At 32.6% G+C, this 22931-nt stretch overlaps 3 protein-coding genes across 3 annotated transcripts; 1 reads left to right on the top strand and 2 right to left on the bottom strand.

Moving 5' to 3' along the window:
* Nucleotides 1-2211: 2211 nt before the first annotated feature.
* LOC106072306 (leucine-rich repeat-containing protein 46-like) lies at nucleotides 2212-8783 on the bottom strand. Its single transcript, XM_056018026.1, has 7 exons — nucleotides 8667-8783; nucleotides 8010-8094; nucleotides 6969-7128; nucleotides 6396-6504; nucleotides 5325-5391; nucleotides 4100-4380; nucleotides 2212-3494 (listed from the first exon to the last, which is right to left on the bottom strand). The coding sequence occupies exons 1-7, from the start codon at nucleotides 8749-8751 to the stop codon at nucleotides 3322-3324; spliced, it is 960 nt and encodes a 319-aa protein (XP_055874001.1). The 5' UTR covers nucleotides 8752-8783; the 3' UTR covers nucleotides 2212-3321.
* An 85-nt stretch (nucleotides 8784-8868) lies between these two features.
* LOC106072308 (fumarylacetoacetate hydrolase domain-containing protein 2-like) lies at nucleotides 8869-16945 on the top strand. The gene is made up of 7 exons (XM_013232665.2): nucleotides 8869-9222; nucleotides 11690-11906; nucleotides 12749-12808; nucleotides 13859-14021; nucleotides 14902-15010; nucleotides 15298-15385; nucleotides 15670-16945. The coding sequence occupies exons 1-7, from the start codon at nucleotides 8978-8980 to the stop codon at nucleotides 15730-15732; spliced, it is 945 nt and encodes a 314-aa protein (XP_013088119.2). The 5' UTR covers nucleotides 8869-8977; the 3' UTR covers nucleotides 15733-16945.
* LOC106072309 (MOB-like protein phocein) lies at nucleotides 16521-21436 on the bottom strand. Its single transcript, XM_013232666.2, has 8 exons — nucleotides 21325-21436; nucleotides 20746-20808; nucleotides 20410-20510; nucleotides 20249-20291; nucleotides 19773-19859; nucleotides 19423-19502; nucleotides 18518-18629; nucleotides 16521-17904 (listed from the first exon to the last, which is right to left on the bottom strand). The coding sequence occupies exons 1-8, from the start codon at nucleotides 21385-21387 to the stop codon at nucleotides 17779-17781; spliced, it is 675 nt and encodes a 224-aa protein (XP_013088120.1). The 5' UTR covers nucleotides 21388-21436; the 3' UTR covers nucleotides 16521-17778.
* Between the last annotated feature and the right edge of the window lie 1495 nt (nucleotides 21437-22931).

The raw sequence follows: 22931 nt of genomic DNA, 5'->3' as shown, positions 1-22931 counted from the left end.
GGTATCTTGTCTCTTTCAGACTCTAGCTTAATTTTATGATATTGTTACGAATCTCACTATCCAGGCTCTCTGCAAACTGCACCATACACCACCAACCTAAAGAACTTGACAACTCAGGGCTCCAAAGTAACGTAATAGTTTATTGTCGATAAATAACAGCCAATACTGTACAATTGGAAACACGTACACTGTACAAATATCTCTCCGATAACACCGTTCCGCCGTATCAACTCTTGCACTGGCCTCAACGTCTCGTTCCGGGCTTGCACTGGGTTCAACAGTTCAGGACTGACTTCACACACTAGGCTCGTTGTGTCGGACTCGATCACAGACCAAGATCAAGACGCCAGCCGTCTCAACTGTACTTGACAGTACTCCGCACTGAACCGTCGTAATGCTCCACACCGCTGAACTGTGCTGTAGTCGACCGGACTGTAGTGAACCGGGCTCTGAACCCCTGCCGTGAACCGTCTTGACTGCGACACCTCCGCTCTTATATAGGGTCCCTACTGGCCTTCTCGAACCGGACAGAACGCCGCTCGACGTTTCTAGGTGGTCAGATAACTACAACTCTCGTGACGCTACTGAGCTCTGTTCACGACGTCGATCCTTCCCGGACCGCCGTCGATCCTTCCCGAACCACCGTGTTGACACTAGTCTCGGCTGACCATCGTAACTCGTCACGGTTGACCGCTCGTCTAGCGCTGGCCTGGGGCGATTTGCGTCGGCTGACTACACTCACACCACTACCCCCATCTGTGCCACCACCAGGTTTATAACAATATTTTGGAATGGTTTGTTTTTAAAATGTTTTAGAGCCCTACATGTTTCGGTTGCTCCTTCAGAGTTGAAGATAATCAACATCTTAGCGCAAACCTCCCGCAGGACTATGGGGAGGGGAAGCGGGTAAGGTATGAACCGGGACCATCAAGACAACCTTATCTTATCTTATATAATACAGACGTTACTTCAAAAAAGAAGATGATTACGTCCTACGCGTCATGCTTTTAGTCATGCATGTTAACCAATGACTTAAATTCTGCCAAGTCACTGGTTTTCCTGGCTAGCTCAGGCAACCCATTCCATGCTCTAATAACACTAGGGAAGAAGGAGCATTGGTACAAATTTGTCCTAGCATATGGAACGAGAAATGTGCCTTTATCTTTGTGTCTTTGTGAGTATTTAATTAAACGACAGTCCAGCGTACATACCGCACGACTAGGCAGCAGGTGAGAGATGTTGAAGGTGGTAGCCGAATTCCAAATAACTGCGTTAACGTTAATCTACGGTCTTGTGTTACTTGGGCACAGGACCGGATTTAGGTATGTGGAGGTCTCTAGTGGATCGTATGGTAATGTCAGGGTCGATTTTCATACCCAGTTCGACTTTGTATGCCAATGTTGCTAGCTTTTGAACTTCTGATTGTCCAGTCAATTACCAATAGAAGATTGTTGGGGAAAGCGTGGAGCCTTGTCTTATTCCCTTCTTCATTTCAAAGGAGTTTGTCAACTTTCCATAGTGGATTATATAGCGATTTAAGTCTTTACATAGATGTTGGAAAAAAATTATGAATTATCTGATCTACCATAAAGTCCCACCAGTTCCCGTATGACTTCTCCAGTTTTCTGTCTAGTGCTTCTTTAATCTATCCAGGATGATACGAGTCAAGACTTAACTGGGAATTGAGAGAAGTTTGATTCCTCACCACTAGAATAGATATCCTTTTTTTTGTCAGTTTCAATAGGTAGGCCACTTTCCTGTCCATTGAGGTTATCTCCCAAACTTTTTGAAGGAGAGGATGCAAAATTTCTGTTGCTGTTCAGAGGCAGCCGTCAATGAGTCTGGCATCTGGTCCGGCCGCTTTACAGTTTTTCATTCTTTTCTTTTCTTTTTATTTTTTATAGACTTGTGTCAAAAGATATTAATTAAAGAATTTCTAATTTGAATTTGCTCTATGATTTATTTATTTTGAAGTGTCAACGATAACAAAGAATCTGCAAAAAATTTTCATCACAAAAGATTTTATAATTGATCATCATAACTGAGAATATATAGGCCTACAACCAATTAGAGTACAAACTGACATGTTGGAATGACTTGTATAAGGTAGTGTTCCAGATAAATACAGAACGAAACAAAGTTTGGTCCCAACTTCTATTATTTTGTGATTTGTGGATTAAGGATGCAAAAATTCAGAAAAGCATGAAGTTATTTATTCATGTGATGAATGGAAGAGAGTGCTATGCTTATGAGTAATGTTTTAGTAATACAAATTATAAGTAAAAAATAAGAGCATATTTCTTGGTCCTACTTTACAGTAATTCAAGTGACATCATTATTTAATTACTAAAGAAATTTGTAAAATCTTTTTTTTTTAATCAAAATTAGAGTATGGTTAATATCAGTGCTTTCTTAACCCTTTTATATTACATGAAATGTATAATATTGCTAGCAGTAAGCTAAAAACTTCATATGAACCTAAACAAATACTTTGATAGTCCAGATTCATGAAAGTCATGAAAATAATATAGCTAAAATTAATGGCAACAATAAAACATTTATTGAACCATCCATAATCTGACAACAGCCACAGTTTATTATAAATAAATATTATAAATTTCACCATTTTTTTCACTTCAAATAATCATGTATTCAACAACATTTACTGCCAAGTATTAACTGTACAGATATTTTTAAACAAATAGGTTAGGTTTAAAAATCAAAACTTCTTAATGAAACATAATCTACTTAAGTTTGATGGCCATTTTTCTTTATTTTGGTTTCAAGAACAGCCATTAAACCATTTGATATCATTGCAAGTGCTAGCCATTAGCCTACTAACAACCATTTGAGTTCTATGGTGTCTGTAACAACAAAATTTATGAGCTATCAAAATGATGAAAATTAATTTAATTTTAGCACCCAATTTTTGTAGACACAGTGAAGGGGTGTAAATGTGTAATAATTTTACTCTTTTCAGTTAAACAAAAAAAGTATGACCAAAATAAAAAAAATACTGTTCTTCCCTATTCATAGGTAACAAAATAGGAATCAAAACTTTAAAAAAAGACATAAAAAAATTGAGTTGAAGTAAATAACCATAAGAATGTTTCCCCTTGCCCCAATAACATCTTTTGATGAGCAGGAGAGGTTAGTTGTTCCTACCTTGCCTCACCATTGTCCCCCCTGAACTATTAATTTCTCATAATTCAAATACAATATATATAACATTTATTGCAATTAAAAGAAGCTTTAACTTTAAAGGATCTTTTAGTTTTGAACACTTTCTCTTTTTGTTTTTTTTTCACTTATGAAAAATAGTTATTTTAAATCAGGCAATTTTTTCTGTGTGAAATTATGAGGAATGGGTTTTATTTTAGATAAAATCTTGATATTTGTCATTTCCTGTAGATGCTTTTTATATTCCTTTGTCCTTTCCTCCATTCTGCTTTGAGATCTTAACAGAATGTTTGTTGCCAAATCATGAATGTTGGCTGAAAAATAAAGTTTACAAATGATAGCAGCTGTTTTTACAAAGCTTATATCAACTCACTCTGTTTGTCTATTTGTCTGTCTGGTAAAAAGTATACATAAATATATATAAAGTATAAATATGATTTCTCCCACATCCATTTTCAGATCAAGTTGAATCTTTGCAAAATTATTCATGAATCAAAAAACAACTAATTAGTCAAATAATTACTGGTATTAACTATTTTGTTTGATACCAACAAGGGAAATTAATCCTCCCGTAGTCACAGATGCAGCTAAATGTGTAGGGTATGTTCCCTTTATATAATTAAACATTCTCTGGTCCAGTTTAAACTTTAAACAATTATTAATTGTACCAAACAAAACAAGAATGAATTTTAAAAACTAACTGATTAGTCCATTTATTATTGGTAATTAATTATTTTGTTTGATATCAAATATGGGAAATAACTTCTACATTATTAAAATATATCGTTTTTAAGTACAGAGTTATTTCCCTTAGATAAGCTTTTTATATGATTTTATTTAAATATTTTGCTTGTTTTTTAATTGAATTCTTTGTCTTAGAAACAAAGGGAGATAAAAAAATGTATTACAAACTACTTACCTGGAATTTGTGGTAGTTTTTTGTAGCCTATGAGGCTCTTGGCCTCAAGTGGTGCAGCCACAGCTGTCAGCTTTCCTTTTCTGGCAATGTTATCTGTAACTGTTTCTTCTGCATCATCTTCATCCTCACTGCCCTCCTCCTCATCAGTGGTTTCTTCCCCTTGATTTTCATTATTTCCACAGATGCTCTCCACCTCTACCCCAGCTTCCAGTTTGTCCTCTTTTAAGATTTCTGCACCATCCAGGTGTTTTAATTTAGGCAGCCTTTTTATTATGTTTGATCTAAGTGGATTAAAAAAACAAAACATTAAATACATATTCTTGAAAGAAACCAATGACTATAAGTTGTGAAAGAGTAAATATTGCTGCTCCCAAAAACTTTTACACCCACCCTTTTAGCCTACTTTGAGTGTTATTAAACAGATAAAATGAGGGTAAGGAAAATTATTTAGTCAAACTAGGAATTAACAAACTCTTATTTAATAAATAATAAGCATAGTTTCTAACAACAACCAAATGGTTGCTCTATACAATTTATATGAGATATTATTTACCCTTCAAATCATCAATATAAACAAACATATTGCTGTAATGCTAGTGGCAGAGCGATAGGGTTAATGTGTGTGTAAACTACTGATACACATGACTCAGGTAAATCACACAGGTCAATGACTGTCAATGGACAAGGTACAGTACAGCTAGTACACGCAAATATGACTTGTGTTAAGGTCTTGTGATCAAAAGCCTTCATGGACCAGAGACAGTGTGTAAAAAGGGCAGTAAGAACGGTACAATACAATGTGAGTCCTTGAGAATGTAGCCGTATGAGTCCAGGAAAACTAGGAGAATTTGGTATGGCAGCTCTGTTATGTACATCAAAGCTTTTATAGTTAGTGTAGCCAATTGTGTAGGATTGGCTGTTAAAGTATTTAGTTATTAAACCACCACATTGTTATTTGGAACTGTTGCTGTCAAGTTCTTGAGTTAGATGTGTTGATCAGTGTTTAAAGAAGGCCGGGTAGAGAAAATTGTAACAATATAAACAAACATACAGATTATATTGTGCTTTGGATAATTGCTATTCTAATGTAGCTCAATAAAAGAAAATAAAAATCATGCTTATAATTCTTGTAATTCTTTTAAAGTGGGTAGTAATTGTTTTATAATAAACAACTTTAACAAATAGATTTTTTTTTTAATTGATTAGGACTTTAAAAAAAACTAACTTGTATGATTGACTGACACATGGGTTTCCAGACAGGTTTAAAATAATAATTGACTGTGGCAAGTTTTCTGAAAGAAAATAAATGAAACAATGAATCTGAACATAACTTAAAAAATAATATAAGGTATGGGGAACGTGGTCGAGAGGCTAGTACACTTGAACTTGGCTTGGTTTGGCTACCTATGAAGGGGGCTTGAGGTTCCACACCAGACTCGGGCAGAGTTGTGTTAATTGAGCGCCCAAAGGCAGCACAGAAAACCTTCTCCCAGATACCTCCTCCCCCCACTGGTCCACAAATAAGATTGGACCATAGCACTCTGAGCATGCTATAAGCATGAAAGTAGCTCTATATAAAAGCTATAATTTTTATTTAAATGTACATTAACTGGTATGAATGTGATTTCAGAATGAGTTTGTTTGTGATGTAATACATGAATTTTCATTTTTACTTGCACCCCTAATGTGCAAGTTCTTTTTTTTTTTGTTTACATGTTTCAGATGTTCTTTCAGAGTTGAAGATAATCTACTTTTTAGTCTGAACCTCCCACAGGATGACGGGGAACAGCAGTGGGCAAGGTATGAACCAGGGATCATCGAGACAAAAAACAACCAGCCAGCCATCCCCCATACGTTGGTTAAATAATGCATCATTGTGCTAATACTTTCAAGAACATGATGAAGAAAGCAAAAGAATGAACCAGAGAGAGAGAAAAGTAGACAGCATGAAAGCTAGCTACCGTTGCTTTTATGTGGAATTATTTTATCTACCTTATTATCAATCATATCACTAATCAGTGATACTGGTATCATTAATGGGAAGGGGGACACCATTAGCTTACGAATGGTCATATGACATGATGAGCCACAGTGATGCCCCTGACCTAGATATTTTTGAAGTGCTGGAATGTCTATGTCATATTTTTAGTTGGAAAAAAAAACATTATCATGGTAGACTTTGTTTCAATATTAAGAAATATCATCTAAAAAATGGGAACTTATTTAAGTTAATCTTTTAATGATCTTTTCTAAAAATTGGAACTCTAATAAAAAAATTAAAAACAACAATTCTTACCTGCTTGTACTTCTTCAATAAGGTTATTAGAAACATCTAAGAAAACCAATTTATTTAAATGATCAATATTTTCAATAGTTGTAATCTTGTTTTCTGATAAAATTAAAACCTGGAATACAAAATATATTTTGTTCATAAACAGATTTTATAAACAAAAAAAAAAAAAGACATATCATCAATCATCTAAGCCAGGGGTCACAAGTTTGAACCTTTTTAAAGGTTGATATTTAGTTCTCCTCAGTCCAATAGTTTAACCTGACATTTTTGTTCTAATAGGAAGAAGGCCTTACAATTTCCCAGATAAACATTGGCCACAGACACAAAACTAAACATCACTTACACATGGAGTATTTGTTTTAAAAAGATACTTAACTTGCTAACCATATAATAAACGTTTAAGACCAAAATAAGGTTTTGTTTGACAAAAATAACAGACCATTAATAAAATATTGATGGCATAAAATGCTAGATTAATTTTGTGTTTTACAGAGATTAATAGGCAATATCTAACTAATTATTTCAACACAAATTTTTTTTTGTTTTAAGTTTTAGACTTATTTCTTAACAACTTACTTGTAAATTAGGAAGACATTCTAAATTTTCAATTTTGGAAATTTTGTTAAATTGAAGATAAAGATGTGTTACATCTGCACTTAAAAGCTCACAGCTATCAATTTGGCCGATGTTTTCTCTGTCGAGGCGGATGCGTCTTTTTTTGTTCAATTCTTTAATTCTGAAAAAAAAAAAAAAAAAGCAATTTAAAATGACATTAAAATTACAAAACTATATTTCAGATATGAATAGATAGATGCTCAGTAATGTAATATAATTTTATTTTAAATATTTATTTAAATAACCTGGTACCAGGTTTATACAGATTAAAAATACTCTCATGAGCCAAGCATCAAAGTACAAAAAAGTTTATATACATTCTAGATTCAGAGTCACTAAATCTAGCAACTTTTCATTGCCGTAATATTAGAAAAAAAAAAGAATGAACACAACCAATGTAAGCCTAAAATGAAGCTGATTTCATTGGCGAAAATAGACCACAAACTCTTCTAGTTCAATAAAATCAGTATCTGGGTCCTGAAATTTTGTTCACAGATTTCCTTTCATGAGTAATATGTAGTACATATGTTTTTTAGCTGTTTAAGAGAAACATATACAATTCAGTCATACTATTATATTTTTAATGATGTAATTGCTTAAAATGTCTAATTTGTTGATCATCATATGAGTTTTCAAATGGTCTCGTTCATTAACATATCAAGAAAAAAAAAACACATTTTTTTAAGTTAACTTATATTTTGTTGTTGCAAACAAACCTAAAATACCAACAAGTAAAGAGCTAACTTATATTTAAAAAGGTTGGTTATGGCCAAAATAGAAAAATATTACTGTTTATATGGTTAGATTAATAACAGTTTTATAATGATTCATTAAACAAAATTTTACACTATTTTTTCTTAAACAATCCAAAATAAAGACCTAAAAATTATCTATTTATTTTAAAACATTTATTACAATCAGAAACAAGCTTTGCACCTTTGATGCTTTAAGAAAAGAACTGAGTTAATTTGTAACAGAAAGTATTTAACTATAAAGAATTACATTTCCTCATGTGACCATTCTGATGATTCTGGGGGAAGATGCCTTTGAACAATCAGATGAAGTGATAGACAGACTGGTTTTGAATCTAGTTTTAAAAAAGAAAAAAAAACAATGGTGCATAATTTTTTAAAATCTTTAAAATACATAGACAAATGATTATTAGGATGCAAGACATAATGATTTTCTATGTGGAAAAAAAAAACATGTTGTCTTAATTAGCAGACTATCCTTTTAATTTGGAGAATACTTCATTCAAATTATTTTCATATAAGGCATATTATAGATGGAATTAGATCTAGATCTATAAGTAGGTAAGTAGGCCTATCCTATATAATATAATATATATATATGCCCTAATATTTCATATATTATAATTAAAGTAGATTTAACTGTTATTTAACATTACACTAGATCAAGTAATGTAATAATTTTCATAATCTCGTAGATGTATATCTAGAAATCTAATAGTATATCTAGATAGTCTGGATCTAGTTAAGATACACATACTTTTACTTTACTAAAATTAAAAATAAATTACTAGACGATAGTGTTAATAGACGATCTATTCTAACGTTGTTGTTGTTTTTTTCCACCTTGAAGACAGTTATAAACTGAATCAATATAAATGTTCTCCATTTTTGTAGAAAAAAACATTACCGTTTTCTTTAAACACTTCATCCACCCAGCTATTGAAAGTTTGTTTTACTGTTTTAGCATCATCTTGCGTTTCAATGGCTGCCATTTTGACGCTATTCGGAAACTAGGAGACTGGATTATCTCCCTTGAAAAAAAAAAATGAGGTCATATTTTGTGATTTAGTTCAAAGTTGAAAGGTCGAAAAGTAAAAAAAAATACAATTACTAAATTAGTTATGTGTATGCTAGACCACAGTTTTTGACCTATCTTTACAATTGTTATCTAGATTATGTTATCTTCTACACCAGCATAGATCTTGATCTTGATTTTATATGCATTTTTCTTTGTATAGAAGACTGCTTACTGGATCAAAGACCCTGACTCTGACAAGTCAAATTATACGTCAGTTTCATAAAATGCGTTTTGTCCAATTTCAAAGCGAAAGTGGACGTGGAGTTGGTGTCGAGCTCGGAGACGGAGGAGATATTGTAGATCTTAACAAATGCAGTTCACAAATTCCAAATAATATGAAGGACTTTATCGCTGGTGGACAAACATACTTGGATATAGCAAAAAGGTGTTTTTTTCTTTGTATTATTAGATGTAGATATACAAACCCATAATAGAACATACATCATAATTAAGACATAATGATAAGTCATAATGATAATCATACAAATCTAGTAAAACATAAGTAAAAGCCTAAAGATGAGACCAGCGCGGGACAGTCCTGCTTTGGACCACCTTTCACGCTTTTCATAAAATGTCAGGGCAAGATGGCTAATGTTCTGCTTTCATCATCAAAGTCAATCAATGTCTTGTTTCCTTTTTTATCTTTATTTCATGTTCGCTGCTTGGCAGGTTCCAGTGTTTGAGGCATATAGTCTAAATATAAACCTGAAGTTACGAGCTGAAACAAATAAATATACAAACATATTTAACATATAAAGACAACACCAGGGACTTCTTCTTCTTCTTGAAACTGTCAGGTAGAGTTGAGCGTTCGGCTCTTGGAACTCTGGGCCAGCAAAAGTGAACAAGAACTCCCTCTCACCGGCCTGAATGAGAACAGTGTACACTGTTCTGTCTGACGGGTGGGTCAGATGTGCGGCAAGAGACCGCGTACACTAAGACCCCCGCCATTTTCCTATTCTATACCAGGCTAACTGTGCGGGACACGCCATTTATGTAATGGCCCCTTGAGGAACAGCGCCTGGATTGTGACAAGGTTGTGGGAGCTTTTTTACAACTCCGCACAGTGCAATGAGGATGCTCTTGCACCCCCTTAGGCACCCCCACGGGAGTCTTGTTTTGCTACCCTTTAGCCTAATCGTTTCCTCCTACGATCGTTTCCACCCGGGCGCCTCTATGAGGCAGGGTAGCATGCCCGGGCAACACCAGGGACCAAATTTTAATGAAAGTAATGAATTAAATGTAACAAAAATATATAAGGTACAGCACCAACGGAGGCACAAACCAGCAACCCTGGAGCAAAGAGAGTACAGTAACACCTTTAGTAAAATCACTATATTTAGAAACCCTTCTTGATAGAAGACTTAAAAAAGTAAAGTAGCAATTATTATTCATTATGTAACACTGAACCATAACCTTGAAATAAAAAAACAAAACGTAATAAAATACTCAGAAAGACACAAAGATAAATCACTTTTCTTGTTCCAGATGCTAGGACAAAATGATACAAATACTCCTTCTTCCCTAGTGCTATTAGAGCATGGAATGGGTTGCCTAAATCATCCAGGAAAACCAATGACTTGGCAATGTTTGTCATTTATTAACACGCATGACTAGATTGACCTAGATAAAGATAAGATAAAAGTTGTATTCTGCTCAAGGTTTATTTTCGTTTTCTCATCTGCAACTGTCTCTAATATATTATGTACTTAAAATACTAGTAAAGTACCGGTTTTGGAGCCCCGTGGTTGGGGGGACAGTGGTAAGACTACTGCTCCCTGGCAAACTCCTGCAGCCACCTGACCCCAAATTTGCGATGGCTTGCTATCCCTTTGGACCCGATCAGTATGGAAGAGAGGCAAGTGTTGATGTGTGGGCAGCTCAGCACTGGCAAATTTACTGCCCAGGCTTTCCCCCAGCAATGGAGAGGTCACTCCATCTCAGTTGCAAAGGGAAAAGATTGTCTCTCGAGACTTAAAATGCCACTGAAAGTACCTTGAAATTGTGTAATACATTAACTTTTTGTTTTAACTCATTTATTAATACACAATTCTTTTAAAAGGCCAAATATGGCTAAATTAATATTATATTTAAAGCTGATTGGTGATTTCATGTGTCAGGGCAATGATCTTCGGCTTGAGCTCTTGGTTCACAGCCTAATAGTGTTTATAAAATTAAGCCGCAAATTTGTAAGAGTAAGTTAAACTAATGACTAAGCTTTTTCCTACCTCCAATAGATATCAGTTTTAGGTTACTTAAATTTGAAAGGTTGCATTTTGGCCATCCTCATAATGGTATGCCAGCTATGTCACTCTCTACAGATGGCCTGTATTGATATTTCATTTGCACAGCACTTTGGATTCTCATCATTTAAAATGTGTAGGCCCTAAAGTTAGTGGGTTATTGGAAAATGCAGTATGTCAACTTGGATTTTAAAATTGAAAAATACCAGAGTGTTATGATTCTTATTGTAACTAATTAAAATCTTGCAGATGACACCCATCCTAGTGACACCACTGATATGAAGTAATGGATATTTTGTATCTGAATTCTGACTAACTTTTTTAGACTAGATACTCCTGTGCTGTTCGGCACATTTTGTGGCAAGCAATCTCCATAATCTGTGGAAACTGAGGGATAATCAAAGAACTTATATAAAAGCTTAACTTGTTTGTTCCAAACTTCTCTCTTTGGTAACATATCTATGATGATTAGTGGTGAATAAACCAAGACTGAGAAAGATAATGAGATGTCTTGCAAATATACTCTTCATTTTCTATTTCTTTCTCTTCGCTTATTTACTTGAAAATTGTATTTTTATAAAATCAGTTACCCATATTTTGTATTCTCAGTGCTGTTGACACTGGTGAAAATGTGCTGAAACGCAATCAAGTTTCTCTCCTGAGTCCCATTGACAACCCTGAGAAGTTGATATGCATTGGAATGAACTACATTGATCATTGTGCTGAACAAAATATGCCTGTGCCCAAAGAACCAGTTGTATTTAGCAAATTTAACAGCTCTATCATTGGTCCCTTAGACAACATCCCTTACCCAGATGAAACAAATGTGAGAGATTTTTTTTTACATCAGTAGACATTTAAGTATAATTATTGTGAAACTTTGTTTATCTATAATGCCATCACATGTCATGAGTTGTTTAAGTTATGCATATCTTCTGCTTTGATTATACATTCCAAAAGATGCTATGTTTTCCCATAAACACCACAAAAGTCAGAATGAATTTAGGAATTGAAATCCCAAACACATTAATAAATAAATCCAACAAGAATAAATGTCTCAGAATCATAAAATGGAAATCACATAAATATATTTGTTAAGCCAAACTAGTTGAACAAGCACTGACCTCTGCTAGATAAATCAATAATTTATTGAATTCTCTTTGCACTGTGTTTTTCTCAACCTTTTTGATGCCAATTTTTATTTTTAAATAGTAATGTAAATTAGAAAGAAAGGTCACTTAAATGTTGTCCTACTAATAAACTAGATGTATCATGAAATGTAGATCTATTTTAAGAAAATTAAAATCTGCTATTACTATCTTTAAAACTGAATGTGCTTTAACCATCTTGCATTTTCTCTAACTCATAAACTTAGTTGCTGAACTGAGCTTCTCTAGTTTGAATCCCAATGGAGACTAAAGAATTTATGATTTTTATTGAGTTGTGTTTGCTGAGCACATAAAAGACCTTTTCTCATATGTCATCTATTAATCATTTATTAACTATGCTTTAATAATTGTTAATGTTTCTTCACAATATATACAGATACTGACTGGTTATACATTTGTATTTTAGGAACTAATATTTTATTATTATTTATGAAACACCTGTTTTAAACTTAATACAGGATAAATCATGCATTCATTATTTTTATATTCACCTCTGCAGGAATTGGATTGGGAAGTAGAGTTAACAATAATCATTGGAAAAACTGGGAAAAACATTCCTGTAAGTGTTGGACATTCTTATCTAGTTTTACAGTTGTTACTGATGAGTTCTGCTAACACTACCTAATTAAAGAAAAGTAAAATACACATTAACTTATTTACTAGAAATAACTTAGGCCCAATTTTCCTTTAATTTTGTTATTCTGTAGTCCTTGGAGAAGGTGAATCACTTCCCTTCAGTTTCTTCATATGAATCACCTCCCTTCAGTTTCTTCATATGAATCACCTCCCTTCAGTTTCTTCATATGAATCACTTCCCTTCAGTTTCTTCACATGAATCACCTCCCTTCAGTTTCTTCACATGAATTACCTCCCTTCAGTTTCTTCATATGAATCACCTCCCTTCAGTTTCTTCATATGAATCACCTCCCTTCAGTTTCTTCATATGAATCACCTCCCTTCAGTTTCTTCATATGAATCACCTCCCTTCAGTTTCTTCATATGAATCACCTCCCTTCAGTTGCTCCATATGAATCACCTCCCTTCAGTTGCTCCAAATGAATCATCAATTCACTTAATGGTATCACACTACAAAACAATGTTCATGGGTGCTCAGTGACCACATCATTTAGAATCGGTTTTAAAGGCTGAGCTGGTCATTGCTTTAGTTAAGAACAAAATATAATTAACTATTGAACCAGAATCTTATTTGGGTTTTCTAAATCATGTATTACTTTGTCCTAGTCTTATGGTTCTAGAGATAATTTTTTCTGACATGTGACAGAGTAATTTCTCATTTTCATTTTTTTTTTAATTATTCAGAACTTTTAAAATTATCAATGATTCTATTGTTCCTTGTAACAGCCATAGTTAGAAAACAGAAATTAGCTATAATATTACTAAATCTTTTTTTTTGTAGGAAATTAGACCCTGCATTTAAAATATGAATGCATTAATACAATTGTCACGAAAAATAAAGAAACTTTTTTTTTCACTTAAAAAAAAATGTTTTAATAATTATTTTTTTTTATAAAAATTAGTGAAGTTTTTTTCTATTTTTCAGAACATATCATTCTAAACTTTAACTATAGAATGCACATTTTTTGTTTAGAAAGATAAGGCCATGGACTATGTATTTGGTTATACTGTGGCTCATGATGTCAGTGCAAGAGATTGGCAATTACAGCGTAATGGAAATCAATTTCTTATTGGAAAAAGCATGGATGGATTCTGCCCTCTTGGTCCTGCTATAGTTACAAAAGAAGAAATTGGTGGTAAGTTCATGCTTTTTCACAAAACTAGAATTCTGTTCTGGAACATCATTTTATTTTGTGAATAGTCCTTTTATATAAATATATAATATTCTTTGTTGGTTTGTCTTTATTTTAAAAGGAAGGAAACCTCAAATTAACCATAAATTGTTAAAACACAACAAATAAATTACATACAAAACCTTTTTGACTGAAGGTGAAAAACAGACTAGTGGAACATGAACAAAATTAAACCTAGTTCAGAATTAGTTCAAGAAAATATTTTTGCTTCGATTGTATGTTATGTTGTGTTGCTCGTATATGGCACAATATAATTTTTTATTTTCATTTAAAATTAAATTATTTTTCCAAACATTAAAAAAAACAACTGATAATTGTTGATGTATATGTGGTGCTATTTTATGCTAAATTTTTTATATATTTCCATTTGTGATAATAGATTTATGGGGATTCTTTGTTCTCACATAACAGAACTTTCTAATGAACAAAGCATGCTAGTAGGTGGAACATTTTAATGAAATAAATCCAATGAGAATAATTAAATCTTTCAATCACAATATTCAATTCTCATGAAATGGATTTATTAAGCCAAAAGTTATATGAATCCTTACACCTCGTTATGTAGTTTTTCTCTTCCCTGATTGTCCTGGACATGACAAATGACATAGAATTTTCTGAGCTTAATTTTTTCCTTCATAGCATTGCAGAATACTCAAGTGAATGACATTATTATATTGGTGATTTTTAATGAAACAAGTTTAACTTTAATAGGCCACTTTGCTGGCTTGAGACAATGTTCTTTGTACATGCTTGCTGTTAATGTACTGTGCTAATAACAATCTGATTCACGTACTATGTTAATGACTTGCTGATTCTCTTTCAGATCCTCACAATTTACACCTCTGGACTCGTGTGAATGGTGTCACTAAGCAAGACAGCAACACCAATCAACTTGTTTTCAAAACTGAAGAAGTTGTGGAGTTCTGCTCAAGGTGAACATTTCTTGCCTGCTGGTTAGCTTTTATTTATGTCTCATACAGCAGTCACTTCAGAAATATTTCAAGCTGTTGATGACACTTTATCCCTTATCTCAAGTGATTCGGCCTCTCTCTTTAATGGTTTTTACTTTGCATTACTGTCTAGATGTTGTTATTATTAATTGTAGAAAAGAAGAAAAAAAACAAACTACCTTCACTTTGAAAGTTTGTTTTATACAACTTGAAAGAGACATTACATTTTGATAAATGAATTTTATATTCTAAATTTACTTTGCTTGCAGATTTTTTACATTGAAGCCAGGGGACACAATCTTAACAGGAACACCTCCAGGTGTTGGAGTCTTTCGAAAACCTCCAGAATTTCTTAAGGTATATAATATTCATTTATCTGCAATTCAGTAGAAAAAAAAATCAAAAATATTTTGTAAAAAGATAGAATTTTTATTTTAAAATTTCGAATAAGTTCATTTCATTTTTCACTATCTGCAATTTATTGCAATGATAAGATCCAAATTAGCTACAATCTGGGGGTTTAACAATGATTGGCAGCCTTATTCTCCCTTAGCTATGCAACATCTGTTAACTGAACTACCCTTTTTTTTTAGTCATTCCACTTGGCTTAGTGTCACATAAATATTTATTTTTCTTAACAGAGAGGAGATGTTGTGGAAGTTGGCATTGAAAAAATTGGAGTTCTCAAAAATCAAATAGTTTAGCAGCCCAATAGCCTGTTCTCTATTCACTAACACAAAATCATCAAGCTAGAGGTCATGAGAGATTTCTAAAATAAAAGATTCTTGTCTGCATTAATCAGCCATTGCTGTGACTTTTTAAAAGTTTAAAAGCAGGTTTTGCATTATGGTCTAACTTTAATCAATTAACCAGATTTTTTTGCATTTGTCTGAAAGAAATGTTTCCATTTTATTTTTAGGTTTCCTATAAACACATTTTACATTTTTATTTGTTGAATGTACTATTTGAATACAGTGATGACACTGTAGATAATGTAATTTTTGTAATACATGCAATATTATATGTATCTGTAAAATTATATAAAACTTTTTCCGTTGCAATCTTTTCTAAGGAATATCATTTTAATAAAAGTAATTTATTTCTTGCTATTTTGCTATACAAATTTTTATAAAATGTATGTGTGTGTGTGTATGTAAGGTTAATACAGAAATTTGTTAAAAGATTCAGATTTACACTATTAGATCTACTAACTTACATTTTTATTATTCATTGTGGGTGTAGTGTTTGCTTTATTGAACAGATTCTGGAAAGGTCTTTCATGTTAAAAAAAAAAATTGCATTTTATTTCTGTAACTTCAATCTCTGCACAAATTTGTATTGTTAAATTTCCAATGGATTGTTCTCTTAATAAAATATTTGAATATCTTGTGTTGAGTCAACAATTAGAACCACACTATGTTTGTGTTCAGGTCAGAGACAACAACAGTGAACAGTCTTAATAAAATATATTTGTAAACAGAATAGAGCCCAGTATTATTCTTACAATTTATTAATCAAATGGATATGAGTTTCTATCCTCAGAATTATTCTTCACAAAACAAAAACTAACCTTTCTTAACAAACTCACAATATGGTTGACATTATAAACAAAAGAGTATTTGATATTAGAATTTTTTAAAAGTCATTAAAAAAATTCAGTCATAAAACTCATTGAAAATTATAATTTATTTAAAAAAAAAAAAAACTCCAGATTACTACAAAGAATAGAAGTCCAAGAATTTCAAGGGACAACAGTAAGTTTAGAAACTATGAGTAGGGTAAAGTAAGGATTACCTAGAGAAAAGAAAAAAAATCATCACAGTCTGAAACCAAACAGGATGGAAAAATAGATTAACATATTTACTGCGTCATTAATTATTTGCAATGGCAAGCAAAGTAGGGAGAAAAAAAAAACAACTAGGAAATGACTATCAAAAACATTCTAAACGAATAGATTAAAAATGTATCACTTACTAATGAAAAGCCTGAACAAATGATCAAGATAGAGAAGGGAGGACAGAGTCACAACATTAGGCCAATGACAATACAGGGCTATTACTATCTATTGCACTGTTTAAATATATATGTATACATTTTTGTTTGTGTCAACTCCTTAATCTTAGGGATCCAAGATATTATTTATTTATATATATTTAATGTCAATTTAATAAACATACAAAATGTAAATATATATATATATATAAATAAGTAAAAAAAAAAAGGACAAATCAATTTTTGAAATAACTAACAGCTTGCATGGGATACTAGTTTTAATAACTTAGAAATAAACAGAATGGTTTCAATACAAAAGAAAAAAAGGTATGTAACAGATTAGCTGAGAAAGGTAAGAATTGGGGCAACTGTCCTATGTCATCCCTGCTGCCCAGTACCATTGGGCGCAACTGTTCAATATCATCTCTGCTGCCAAGTACCATCTAAAATTTGCTTAAAAAATCTTTTGTTAAGAATTATTTAAACATCTGAATAATTATACAATTAAATGAAGGAAACAAACAAAATACATTTGACAGACTAAAGGGACATGTATAACTTAGGTTAGAAATTGTATTTAATTATTAAGGAAAAATATTATGTAACACATTCAGGAACAAAAAATGCATAATTAATATTATTTTATTTTATACTATACATTTCAATTCAGCTAATTAATTTATTCTAGATTTGTTTCCCAATTGTACAATGCTAAAAATATTGTATTTACAAGCAAAAAAAAACCAGTCAACTAAACACTATGCTTCACTTTCTCCTTCTAGTGTCTGCTGGTCCTCCATGATAGGTACAATGAGATTATCTTTAGACATAAGGTTGTATTTAGTGACAAACTGAGTGAAGCGTCTACACAAATAGGTTTCATTCTGAAAAAAAAAAGGAATGTTAACAGTTTATAGTAAACATAAACTGACTGATTGTGTGGCTGAGTGGTAAAAACTGCTTAGTTACCTTTCAATGGGGGCACGAGTTCGAATCAATTAGAGTTGTGTTTGCTGAGCGCCTCAAAGGCAGCACAGAAACCTTCTCCTAGGTACCCCATCTTTCCACTGATCCATACAAAAAATTAGACCATAATGCTCTGAGACAAGATGCAAGATGTACTGTACAGAAGCATTTTGTTTTTAGTTAAATTGTGACAATTGCTTTCAGTTTGTTGCATTTTTTTAGAGATTGTCCTGCCTTCAACCTGCCTCTGTGACTGCTTTGTATTATATTGAAAGAATTTCATTGTGTTATTCCTTGGCTCTTGCAAAGCAGGAAGTTTTGGTGCAGTTATAATTTTGGCAGACATTTAGACGCTAAATGTTCAAGACATGTCTCAACCCATGCCTAATTTCAAATTATGCATAATGTTGAAAGCATATGATATTACATGTTTTTTGTTTACGAAAAATTAAGATTAAATAAACTACATTCTTGTAAAAAATTTTGATGATGAAAGTAAATTATTGTACTAATCATTACAATAATAATTACCTCATACTGATCAAAGAGAACCCTATGATGAAAGTATGCATGAGAAAATATCCTGTAGACACGACGACAAACTGAACCTAGTTTTGCCACAGAAGAATCTTTTATGCTCACTCTGTTTAAAAAAAAAATGGTTGGATGTATTAGAAATTAGCAGTTATAAGAAATATGCTGGATGAATTTTGAATTGGCAGTCGAAGAAAAGTGCTGGATGAATTAGGAATTGGCAGTCGAAGAAAAGTGCTCGATGAATTAGTTATTGGATGTGAAAGAAAAATGTTTATCAGATTAGTACAAAGATTGTACAAAGTTTTAAATTTTAAAAAAAAAATAATGATAGACAAAATGTATTAATGTTTTTTTCTTAGGAAAATTATCTGCAATCTGAAAAATATCTGAATTATCTGCAATTCATAGGAAAAAAATTAAATATGTAAATACAAAAATTTTAAGCAGCATTCTAGTAGGTGAGTCCTTTACATTTATCTACAAATTCATAAGCTTATTTTTATGAATGTGTATATAAACATCCAAATGTCTATGCATTGAAAATATCTTCATTCTTTGTGAGACTACAAATAAAATATTCATTGTAATAATATAATATGTTAGTATGTAAAGGTATTATATTGATAGCAATGTCTATGTTTAAATTGATGCTAAATTTATTAAAAGAACAATCTTTTAAACTTTAAAAACTAAAAATTATTTTAAGTTAGTGTCCATTTTTTTTCTACTATTCAAGCAGCTAATATAAAATAAATATATAAAAATCAATAAGTTTAAAAATGTATAATTTCTTTTGTATTGATCAACAGAGAAATCAGTTTGATAGCACCTTTTGAGCTAAGTCAATTATTAGTCTATAGACAGCAACCTAATATCCTAAGCTCTACAGATGTATTTACCTGCTTGGAAAATATTTATTACTATTTAAAAGACATGCTGCCCCATCTAATGTATGTCTTGTGTAGTCAATAGCTGGACACTGAAAAAGATTAACGAAACAAAATTTCCATGAAGTCAAGTTTACAACAAAAAATTTTTAATCAATTAGAAACAATCACACACATACACACACAAATGAAATAAGGTAACAAAATATTCAGAATAACAAAAGTAGCTATTGGTAGCACTATTTAGGTAGCACAATGAAGACAGTTGTGAACAGAGAGTTTTGATGTAAACATGACAGACATCACAAAAACATGTTCTTTTAACTATTTGTTTTAAAAGTGATAGAAAATAAACAATTTACTTCTTTTGGTGTTTTATGTGCCGCACAAAGAAAAATCCATTGTTCTGTGGCTGTCATTTGTGTACAGGTCTCTGGGTTACATTCTGCCTGCAATGTCATTTCAAAATGAGTACATACTTAAATATTGATGGACTATACAGAGAAAAATAGATTGTAACAAATAATAACTTGATATGATGCAGCCCAAAAATACTTACAAAAGAAATAAAGACCTTTTTTTTAAAACAAACTTTATTCCCCCACCCCTTTTTTAAACTTTTAATAAAATGTCCTTTATTTATATATAATTTAAGTAAGGAGCTACTATTCCTACTAATTTTATAAAAATTGAATGAATGCTAAAAGTCATGGTTATTCAGGCCCAAACAAAATAATAATACCCATTTGAAACAAATTATACACGATTGTGTTAAATATACTAAATTTATACTTTTTTCCCCAAATATATTCAAAAAGCCATGAAATAGAAATGTTACCTGCAGTTTAACGGCTAATCCATTCAATTCCATGCAAAACTGTCTGGAAAATACAAAAATCACCTTTAGATGATCAAGAGGCCTCAAGTAAAATGAGAGTTTATCAAACAATTAATTCTTCCTGCCAATGTACATTAAAATCCAAGAAATAATATATTTACCGTAGATGCTCATATTTCCATACTCCTTCATCTTGTCCATCAGGAGGATTCAAGATTTCTTCCACGTTTGTAAAATCTTTTCTAATAGCTTGCTGAATGAACTAGCAAATAAAACAAATCAAAGCATTGAAGTTAATAATTTTAAGAAGACATAGTCACCAACAGATTTAACTCTTTATCTCCTAATCATGGGTTTGAGAGAAAAAGTTAACTATTAAAATGAAGCCAAATTGAATAAAGAAAAAAATGTATAGCAAATGTCAATTAAAGCATAAATAGTATTAATTTCAGGGCATTGGTAAAACTTTGTCATTTACTAATAAAAAGTCTTCTCACCTGCTGAACAGCTAAAGTACTATCCATCTCTTCAAAAGATTCATCTTCCCAATTACACCATTCCTGTAGTGAAACCAATGACTCATTATTGAGATTAGTCTTATTGAAATTAGACATGTTGCATGCAGTAGAAGCATATCAGACAAAAACATATTGTATAGCAGAGTAAATGTGGAATGTTATAACCACACTCCAATAAAAAACAAAGCTACAATCACCAAATTTCATGAGTGTTCCAACAGGAGGTTTTGAGGTTACCCCCCCCCCCCAATCCCCCAAATAAAAGCTAGGGGGGGGGGTGAGGTTAGAAACACACTTCAATAAAAATTAAGCAAAACTATAAAAGCCAAAGTAAATGATTGTAGCCAGTCACTGAGTCGAGACAGTCGAGTGAACTGATAAAAAAAATATAACATTATTATTTTAACTGAGTCTGAGTCGGTGCAGTCAGTGAGTAGACAGACTAGAAGATTTAGATCTAGTCTAAAGCTATCTTAGTATCTAGATTTACTTATTTGCGGCACCTTTATATATTTCTTAACATAAACATTACAAAATAGATATTTATGCTCTACAAACCTTTGCTTTCGTGCCAGGCCTATTGCGGCGGATTACTGGCACAGGTTCATTTGCCATTTTCATTTTTGTTACAATACAAGCAAAGGAAGCGATCAACTTCCGGCAGTAATAAAGATAAAATAATTGTCCGCACTGCCATATATATGATCATGTTTTTCGTCTTTGGAGTACTGAGACAGTTCTGCAACCAAATACCTCCACTTATCTGGTCAGCTGCTGTTCTTAGCAGGATATCAAGAGTGACTAGAGAGAGGTTGGTCCACTCCTTGTCGTTATCCAGACAATTTTTCCTTGGGAGTCGGAAGTTGGATGACCCTTTCTACGTACTCCCTAGGATAACTTTTGACAGCGAGTCATTAGCCTATGTCTTACAATCTATGACCGAATGAGCTCATTATTGAGGTGTTTCTTCTTTTGGCCAGAAAGTCAATCACTCTGGTAACAAGCCTCCGAGGATTCCAGTAGGCCTATGAGTGTCGGTCCTTACACTGCTTTGTGGTGGTTATACAGGATAGGAATATGAAGAAATTCCCAGTATTCGGTGCTGCCTTCGGCCGCTTAATAGCGAGCGGGGCCCGTTTCAGAGTGTTGTTAGCTAAGTATAATAGCACGATGATCTACGATCCAATCATTATATAGACAAGTAATGGACGCTAACATCGTGGAACCTTCAGACAGGGCTTTGGGTGAAAATCTCCCTGTCCTCGCCTGTCTCTGTTAGAAGAACTCCTTCTAACGGTCAACGGGATAATGGGGACGCCTTCGTCCGACTCCTTGATTGGCTTTTTTTTTTCAAGGTAACAAGAGTCGTGATTCGAATGAGCGGGGCAGCCGGGGCCCTGATATATGAATGAGGGACGACAGTAGGCCTACTATGTCCTACTTTCGCATGTCTAACTAGTTTTTGGGGTATATATCTATATATTTATTCTATGATCATTTGAAGCATGATTTGCCAAGTAATTTGATCTGTCTCACAATCGTATCTGGTGCTACTCTCTCATATGTGTAAATAATACATCGATTTACACTTACACAAAGATAAATTTGTTTTCCTGATATACTAAAATCCATAATCTTTCAGAGCATTTCTCAATAAGTTCGGCACAACATTTTATCTTATCTTATATAATAGGCTACAGACGTTACTTTAAAAAAAAAAGATGATGATTAGCCTACGTCCTACGTGTCATACATCTAGTCATGCATGTTAACCAATGACTTAAATTCTGCCAAGTCACTGGTTTTCCTGGCTAGCTCAGGCAACCCATTCCATGCTCTAATAGCACTAGGGAAGAAGGAGTAGGCTATTTGTACAAATTTATCCTTGCACATGGAACGAGGAATGTCAATGTGCCTTTATCTTTGTATCTTTCTGAGTATTTTATTAGATTTTGTTTTTGTATTTTTTTATTTTTTTTTTATGTATAATTGCTACTTTACTTTTGAGTCTTCTCTCCCGTAGGCTTTCTAAATTTACTGATTTTACTAAAGGTGTTACTCAAGTTAAATGTGAATATTCCTCTTTGGCAACCATTAGTAGAACCATTTTGAAACAATGTGAATAACAATTACATTTTAATGGAAAAACTGATGTAGGCCTAGGG

Source organism: Biomphalaria glabrata, chromosome 1 (assembly GCF_947242115.1).
Source record: "Biomphalaria glabrata chromosome 1, xgBioGlab47.1, whole genome shotgun sequence".
Taxonomy (NCBI): domain Eukaryota; kingdom Metazoa; phylum Mollusca; class Gastropoda; family Planorbidae; genus Biomphalaria; species Biomphalaria glabrata.
The sequence above is the reverse complement of the archived record's forward strand: the minus strand, read 5'-3'. Positions and strand labels throughout refer to the sequence as shown.

What these genes read in the sequence shown, in the direction of transcription:
- LOC106072309 (XM_013232666.2), bottom strand. Translation starts at nt 21,387, where the DNA reads ATGAAAATGGCAAATGAACCTGTGCCAGTAATCCGCCGCAATAGGCCT. An exon ending in TGGAAATATGAGCATCTACG is followed by an intron (nt 20,292 to 20,409) that starts GTAAATATATTA and finishes TGTATTTTCCAG; the next exon opens with ACAGTTTTGCATGGAATTGA. An exon ending in TTCTCTTTGATCAGTATGAG is followed by an intron (nt 17,905 to 18,517) that starts GTAATTATTATT and finishes TTTTTTTTTCAG; the next exon opens with AATGAAACCTATTTGTGTAG.
- LOC106072306 (XM_056018026.1), bottom strand. Translation starts at nt 8,751, where the DNA reads ATGGCAGCCATTGAAACGCAAGATGATGCTAAAACAGTAAAACAAACT. An exon ending in TGAAGTGTTTAAAGAAAACG is followed by an intron (nt 8,095 to 8,666) that starts GTAATGTTTTTT and finishes TTTTAAAACTAG; the next exon opens with ATTCAAAACCAGTCTGTCTA. An exon ending in AAAACTACCACAAATTCCAG is followed by an intron (nt 3,495 to 4,099) that starts GTAAGTAGTTTG and finishes TTTATTTTTCAG; the next exon opens with CCAACATTCATGATTTGGCA.
- LOC106072308 (XM_013232665.2), top strand. Translation starts at nt 8,978, where the DNA reads ATGCATTTTTCTTTGTATAGAAGACTGCTTACTGGATCAAAGACCCTG. An exon ending in TACTTGGATATAGCAAAAAG is followed by an intron (nt 9,223 to 11,689) that starts GTGTTTTTTTCT and finishes TTGTATTCTCAG; the next exon opens with TGCTGTTGACACTGGTGAAA. An exon ending in TACAAAAGAAGAAATTGGTG is followed by an intron (nt 14,022 to 14,901) that starts GTAAGTTCATGC and finishes ATTCTCTTTCAG; the next exon opens with ATCCTCACAATTTACACCTC.